Source organism: Danio rerio, chromosome 8 (assembly GCF_049306965.1).
Source record: "Danio rerio strain Tuebingen ecotype United States chromosome 8, GRCz12tu, whole genome shotgun sequence".
Classification (NCBI taxonomy): Eukaryota; Metazoa; Chordata; class Actinopteri; order Cypriniformes; family Danionidae; genus Danio; species Danio rerio.
Genome location: NC_133183.1, coordinates 9,636,545 through 9,645,000, shown reverse-complemented (window position 1 = coordinate 9,645,000; position 8,456 = coordinate 9,636,545). Strand labels below are relative to the sequence as shown.

The following is an 8,456-nucleotide window of genomic DNA, read 5'->3' as shown; positions in this document are numbered from 1 at the left end:
GTAATTGTTTTGCAATAACGAGTGATGCACTATTTTAAAAAATAATTGTTATCTTAATCCCATCCTTACATTTTTTTCTCGCAATTCTTTTCTCACAATTCACACTTTTTTCATTGAAATGGCAAAGCTGTACATTTGTTTTCATAAAAATTTCAAGCTTACACCTTTGCAATTGATTATATTCCTTATTTTCCATTTTATTAATGAAGGACTTTAATGAATTTCTTTTAAGAAGCCAATCTTTTGAATTTTGAGTGAAACAAAATTTAATACAAGGTAATTGTGTTTTATTATTATTATATGTTATAATTATGATCTTTCCCCTTCTCAGCATTCATAGTTTAAACTTGAGATTTGAACTTTTTTTCTTTTGGAATTTTGAGTTTGCATCTTGCAATTTAGACGTTTTTCTTGAAATTTTAAGTTGACATCTAACTGTTTTGTGTTTTACTTCCTCTAAATTCATTTCAGACATTAATATTTAGCAATTTCGAGTGATATAGATAAATAATTGTGGGTTATTTAAAAAAATATATATATATATTTAAAACTATTTAAAAATATATATTGTTAGTTTACTTTGCAATTTCAACTTTTTTGTCTTGGAAGTTTGAGTTTATATCCTTTTTTTACTCAGAATTCTGAATTTACACCTCACAATACAGTTTTAAATACAAAAATAGGTAACACTTTACAATAATGTTCATTAGTTAATGCATTTACTAACATGAACTAATCATGAACAACACATGTACAGCATTTATTAATCATAACTGAACAATTACTAATGCATTATTAACATCCAAGTCCAAGCTTGTTAACATTGGATATTGCACCATGAGTTAACATGAACTAACAATGAACTACTGTATTTTCATTAACTAACATGAACAAATACAGTAGTAGATGTGTTGTTCAGTGTTTGTTCATGTTAGTAAATGCATTAATTAAGATTAACTAATGAACCTTATTGTAAAGTGTGACCGAAAAATACAACTCTAATTCTGATTTATTTTTTTATTTCCCAACTTTGAATTCTCAGTTTTTATTGTTTGTTTTTTTAATTTCTCAATCATTTGCAATCATTCACAAATTGCAATTGCGAGTTTACATCTTAAAATTCTTAATTTTGTCCTTGAAATTTTCAAAACTGCAAAATAACTCTAAGAATTGTCGTAATTACCAATAGAAAACAAGCTTCCATAACTATTTCCTGATTATTTAAAGCTACTAAAAAAAGCTACATTTTAAAATTATAACCTCTAATTCACCACAGTTGTATAATGTAAAATACTTTCACTACTGGGACACTCAAATACACACATACATCGCACTCATGTGCATGCAAGTGTGCTTACTGTCCAAATATCTCCTTGTACGGGATAAAAACGAAAAGCGTTTACCATCTACAGCGATGACAAATTCACCCTTTTAGATTCTACATTAAAGAATGGCACGGATTTGAGCTTCAGCACTTATGGAGACTCTTTAGAAGTTTGAAAATACCAACAGATACAAAACAGCAGTGCCCAAAAGCAGACTGTCACCCTTTCCCTAAAGACACACACTCACAGACGCCTGGGTCCTGCAGATTTCCAGAGAATTCTTCAGAGAACAGCGATAACGAGCTCCACCAACAGCTTTCATAGGTGCTTTCATCATCGACCGCACCTGGTGGAGCTGGCAGATGTGTGCCAAACACCCCCCTTCAAAACACACGCACACACTCTCTCCGCATTGTCTGTGTACAGTTAACAAAAGCTTTGAAGTGTGCATTTTCTGTCTACAAACTAGAGATGGGAAACGGATCCCGGTTTTGATTCCGTAACAGTTCTAAGAGTGGAGAATTATTGAAAAACAATACTGCTGAATTCAAGGTCCTATACAGTGCTCAGCATATATGAGTACACCCCTCACAAATCTCTCTTTTAAATTCACATTTTTATTAGAAAGCTATACAATATTATATTTGTGCGTATACATTAGATTAGTCAGTACTGAAGACAAATCTGGAGCTTATCTAACAAAATAACTTATAATAACGGTCCAAAAACTAGTATACTCAAATTTATGTGTTAGAGAAAAATATTAAATATAAACTTAAAAAGTGGATAAATGAAGAGAAGCAAAAAAAAAGGGAATTTTTTGCAATATTTTGAATGAATGTAATTGTGTTATCTTTCAATTTCTTAATATGTTTGGTGACTAAAATATTATTTTAATAAATATATTTGTTTAATAAATCTGTTTTGTTTAAATGCACCAACATTGCCTATATAGTCACTGAGAAATGGATACAAATATTTATTTTTAAAATGAGGTGTACTCATTTATGCTGAGCACTGTAAATGCCTGCTGTCACACTATAAATCAAGATTTAGGCTCACATTTTTAACACATTTGGTTAAATATTTCCATAACCAAATGTACAGTATTTTTAGTAGTTGCCATATCAGCACTGCACCGTAAAAAATATCCCTTAATTAGCAGTTTTGCATATTTTGTGATTCGTGTTTTCATTTTTCCCTGTGTATTTCTCCTTTTGAATTGCATTATGTGATCTTGATCTTTCTTCCAACAACTATTAACCTTGAAAAGTTTTAAAAAGTGACTTTTGTTAATATTTTTATTAGTTTAATTTAATATGTTGTTTGGGTTGGTGTTGTATATTACGCTACAAAAACTGTACATAAAATATTGCAATAAACTGCTAGTATATTTTCTGTTATTTCACAGACTTATTGCTCTATATTTTATTTCTTATTCATTATATTATTTCAAACTACTAGCATGTCAATAGCCATGTTTCCATCCAAAAAGGCGAATTAAATTTATGCACAAAACTGGATTATCGCATAAAAGACGTGCGAATAAAGCAGCGTTTCCATCCAAAAAGTCAAAGAGAACAAAATCGCCACTTCCTAATAAACTGGCACCAAATATCAACAGTAAAAATGCAATTTACAGCAGTAGATGAAGCTGTGTCAATCTTTTCCTTATTTAATAAATGGCTTGCACCTTAGAAGACGATGCCGACACACACAGAATGCCTGGTGGCGTGTAAAGTTGTAATACGCAGAGCATAGACGCTCTTGATACTGAAGGTCATTAATAATATTATGACACCCTACAGAAACAATTAAGATGTACTGAAACGGATACTGAAACGGTTAAGGTGTTTTAGAATGACCAAAACAACATTTCAGATGTTTTACAGTGTGTTCAGCTGTAAAACATTTTTATCATCACACGATCTCCTGTAACAAAACCACATGACCTTTTTTTTAATGCGCATACTGGAATTTGGGTGGTAAAAGTGTTTCCATCGCAGTTTATGCGCATCTTTTCTTATCGAATAAAAAGTTTATCCTACTCAGTTATGCTCATATGTTTTTATGCACAATTTCAAAGTTGTTGTGCATCTTGCCATTTCCATCAACCAATTTTTATTGTGCATATTTGAAATGCAAATAAAAATAGGTGGATGGAAATGTAGCTAATAAAAGTCACCGTGTTAAACTGTAGAGTTGAATTTTCAACTTCAAAAGTTGACAGAGGAGAGATCAAGCTCCCGTCATGCAATTCACAACCATAAATCAACGGAAATGACTTCACAGGAATCACAAAATAAAAATAACTGTTAATTAACAGAGTAAAAGTACATTTGTTTATTGTCGGCATTCAATTAAATGTGGCAAAAGTCAATATCTGTCTGAAGTATATAGACTGTATTCAATAACAATTATTGGATGAAAGAGCAGGTTCAAATTGCCATGTATATGGTGCTTTATTTGTTTAGTTTTTTTATCTTGCTCAAATAATGTTTAAAAAAAGTCTCTTTCTAATTGATTAAATTAAATTATAGTAGTCTACAAGTTTCTTAAACTTTTGAAACTCTAGGTTAGATAGATTTTTTGACAACTTATAATTAAACTTAACAAATATTTTTTGCATTCTAAATCATTTGAATTGGAATTCTGCATTCTGTTTCTTTATTTATCTTGCCAAAATAAATGTAAATAAAACAACATCTCTTTATAATAAATAAAGTAAGTAATATTTATTATTTACCTTTATTTATTATTTATTTATTATTACCTTTATTTATTATTATTATTATTTAACTTTTATACGTTTTTTTTCTTTCTGTTGAACACAAAAGAAGATATTTTGAAGAAATCTGAAAAGCTGTAACCCCTGACTTTCATAGTATTTCAAAACAAATACTATGGAAGTCAATGGTTACAGGTTTTCAGCTTACTTCAAATGATCTTCTTTTGAGTAAGAAGAAAGAAACTTGTAAAGGTTTGGTACAAGTAAAGAGTGAGTAAATAAATGATGACATAGTTTTCCTTTTTGAGTGAACTATCACTTTAAGGTGTCTCTCTTATGTGTGTTTTGCATATGCTATAAACGTGTTTCTTCGGAATCACTGATGGAATGCAAATGTTCTAGAACTGTTAACGGAACCAAACATCCTTAAACTAACCAAAACAAAAATGAGCAGCTTCTGATTAAATCTCTGATTCCCAACACCAGACACATTATTAACCTGATGCATGCATCTAAAACATACAGTTGAAGTCAGAGTTATTAGTCCCCCTGTAAATGTTTTACCCCAAACACATTTGAAAACATAATAGTTTCTAATATTTCTAACATTTCTAATAACTGATTTCTTTTATCTTTGCCATGATGACAGTAAATATTATTTTACTAGATATTTTTTAAGCTACTAGTATTCAGCTTAAAGCGACATTTAAAGGCTTAACTACTGTAGGTTAATTAGTCAAGTTAGGGCAATTAATAAGTTATTGCAGTGTTTCCTCTAGGATCATTTCCAGCTGTGGTGGCAGGCTTTTTTCACGGATCTTCCAACTACCTATGGCGTTATTTTTCAAACATCGTGAGCGCAATATCACAAGTTGAGATCGCATTCATGTAATACGAGCATGCAAATGTCTTTGCTTGTGAGCCAATTCCCTCTGTTTGGCAACAAAACTTCATTCACGCACGCAAATATACCCTGCTCAAGCACAGATTTTCTTGTGCGCTCTCAAATTCACCATATTCTTTGCATACGAGCCGGCACAGCCATTTCAATCTTTTTAGCTCGAGACTTCCAGTCTCATTGACTTTCATTCATTTTTATGTTGAGTTCACATCAGTGCTATTTGCGCATAAATAAATTCGGGCAGGGCTTCTATCTGTCCAGAGACTCTAGCTTCATTGCTAAATGGCTAACATAGATTTTATTGAGAGAATAGCCATGTTTATGTGCTTTATGAAGGCTGAAAAACAGTGTTGATTCGTTTGTAGCTGTGTCTGAGTCCACTAGATCCTTCCAAAGGAGCTGAGCCCTGTCGAACTATTGTCGGTGCGAGCAGGAGGATTTTCCCCCAGGGCACCAATAACAGGCACTATGTCATAATCAGGCTCCCTAAAGAGCAAGCTCATGATTGGGTAACACGGCGCAAATATCCATTAAAGTTCAGATTTTTGAACTTGAGCAATTTGCGCTCAACATGCAATATGCACATCAATTGCGCAAAACGCTCATCACGCGCTGCTTCATTCACGCGAATCGCGTCATTTGCGCCACCTTATTGCGCAGGATATCTATTTGCGCATTTGCATTGACTTAACATGTAAATCACTCGCGCTTGACACTTCCTCCGCATCTGGTGTGAACGCAGCATTAGATGTTAAAAACAGCTCTTTACACTGCTTGATGTTGCAAACTGATATTTTTAAAATATATTATTCTATTTTGTCTGTATAGTCATACAAACACTTGTTTGTAGACCAAGTAGTTTGACCGTTTTTCGTGTTTTATTATTCCTAGTCATTTCTCTCCTAGGCAACTGATTTGGAAGTTCTAAAACAATCGAAAAAACAAGCGCATTTTGTGCGTTTATGTAGTGATTATGTCTCCAACATTTATTAGATTTGCTAGGAATATTTATGAATGTCTCTAATAGACCTACAGAACGGCATTGATGAAGTAAAGTGAAACGGCTATAAACTCCAGATAAAGTCATTGAATGCAGAACCACAGACCTTTATTAATAAAGTCTTTCGGATGAGATGGTCGATAAAAATCCCAGGATGTCCAACGAAAAAGAGTAGGGCCCGGCATCCTGGCCAAATTTGCCTCTGTCCATCATGGCTTCCTAACCATCCCCATATCATAATCGGCTTCATCACTGTCTCCTCTCCACCAATCAGCTGGTGTGTGGTGTGTGGTCTGGCGCAATATGGCTGCCATCGCGTCATCCAGATGGATGCTGCACACTGGTGGTGGATGTGGAGATTCCCCCCATTGTTTAAAGTGCTTTGAGTGTCTAGAAAAGCGCTGTACAGTATAAATGTAAGAAATTATTATTATTAATAATAAATAAATTATTATTATGGAAACTGTGTTCATCATAACTGAAAGCTATGTCATGTTTGCTGGCCTCAGGCATGGCACAATCCTGTCAGTCAGTCAGTCAGTCAGTATGTAACCTTAAAGGTAGGGGTGTGAACCTACACTGGTCTCATGGTACGGTTCGGTTACGATTATTATGCCATCGATTCGGTTTAATTCGATATCTCGGTGCATTGACGAAGCTTTCCATACATAATTAAGATTATTTCTCCACAACAAAAGAAAAAAATTGTATTCAAATTTGTAAATATATTAATATATTATTTGTAATACGATTTTGTCAGCCGGGTTACAGTTTATATGCGCATAATGCATGGTTATCACAGGTAATCCATAAGACACAGTGGAAAAAATTGCACCTTAGGCACGCTTGTGTCTGGATCCATAAATATCGCTTGAACAGCCAAGAGGAGAGGAAAAGTTACGAACCACGAACACCCAAGCAGGTCAGATGCCCAAAGTGAGGGAGAGTTTTACAGCATTTCTCCCAAGTAGTGAAATTGCGGCTGATGCTGTATACTTTCTTTAGTGTCAATGAAAGACTGTCCAGTAAACTCGCAAGCAGTGAAATGTGCACAATTATCTGCTTTTTAGTATTAGGAGCGTTTTATTTACTCGCCCTCGCCTCCTTTGCCATAGTATTCCTCGACATCGAACATTGAAGATATATAACGTCAGTACGTAATAATCGGTTAGGATCTGTTATTGAACCAATATCGAATTGTCTGCATCTGCATCGCGGTGCACTAAAGAAACAATTAATTTATCACCTCTACTTAAAGGTTGCATGAATAACGCACAGTACTACTACGATTACAAAAAATTTGCTCTATTTTAATTTACTTACATTTTAAAACATTTTGGTGTGATTATAACTTGCTATATAAAACAGGAACGAACGAATGTTTTGAATGAGAAGATGTAATGTAGCCTTGGTGGGAATACATTTTCGTGTGGCGCCCTGTCATGGAAGAATGAATGTAGCGGAAACCATGTATTGTATTACAGTGGTTTGTTCTGTAAACAATAAGAAGAGAATTTTGCTTAAGTGGGCTAAAAATATTGACCTTAAAATGTTAATAAAATCTGCTTTTATTCTAGCCGAAATAAAACAAAAAAATTATCGAAAATACAGTGAAAAATTCCTTGCTCTGCTAAACATCACTTGGGGAAACATACATAAAAATCTAATAATTTTGACTTCAACTGTATGTAGGCAGATATATGCACACACACAAACTCTCACACCTGGCCTGCAACACACATCTGTCATCTGCCTGCAAATCACTCCATAAGGTCTTTCTCTTTCCCAGCAGACTGTACATCTCTCTCCGTCTGCTTCTCGTCCTCCTCCTCGTCCTCCTCCTCGTCCCCTGGGGTCGGCAGGCTGCTGTCCTCCCCCAGAATCCGGCACAGCTCTGTCAGCCGCTGCTGCATCTTGGGGATTCCTGAGAGCTGGGTCTCCAGTCGGATCTTCTCGTCCTGCAGGGAGATACGTGTGGAGGCGTCCAGCTTCTCGAAGCGCCAACCGCCCTCGCCGTCGAACTGCAGCAGGTGCGAGTGGTACTTCCTGAGCAGAAGAAGTTCAGCTTTAAATGAATGACTGCACACATGTGGGCTTGTTGTCATGAATTCTTGGAATGTTTTAAAGTACTATAGAGATAAGACATATCTTTACATTTATTATCATGTGTTTACATTTATTTTACAATTCCAGTACTATGAAGATAATAGAGAGACATATTTTACATGTATTATTATTTATATTATAATAAAATCATTGTATTTATTTATTTTTTACTTATTTATACAGTTGAGGTCAAAATTATTAGCCCCCCTTTGAATTTTTTTTCTTTTTTTAATATTTCCCAAATGATGTTTAACAGAGGAAGGAAATATTCACAGTATGTCTGATAATGTTATTTTTTCTTCTGGAAAAAGTCTTATTTGTTTTGTTTTTTTTTTAGAATAAAAGCAGTTTTTAATTTTTTAAAAGCCATTTTAAGGTCAAAATTATTAACACTTT

At 34.0% G+C, this 8,456-nt stretch overlaps 1 protein-coding gene across 1 annotated transcript in view; it reads right to left on the bottom strand.

The window, feature by feature from the left end:
- Positions 1-7,403: 7,403 nt before the first annotated feature.
- abcd1 (ATP-binding cassette, sub-family D (ALD), member 1) overlaps positions 7,404-8,456 on the bottom strand; it is a 39,624-nt gene continuing 38,571 nt past the window's right edge. The window contains exon 10 of the mRNA XM_005166714.6: positions 7,404-8,000. Coding sequence (XP_005166771.1) covers positions 7,715-8,000 — 286 coding nt within the window. The 3' untranslated portion in view covers positions 7,404-7,714. The remainder of the gene's footprint in view (positions 8,001-8,456) is intronic.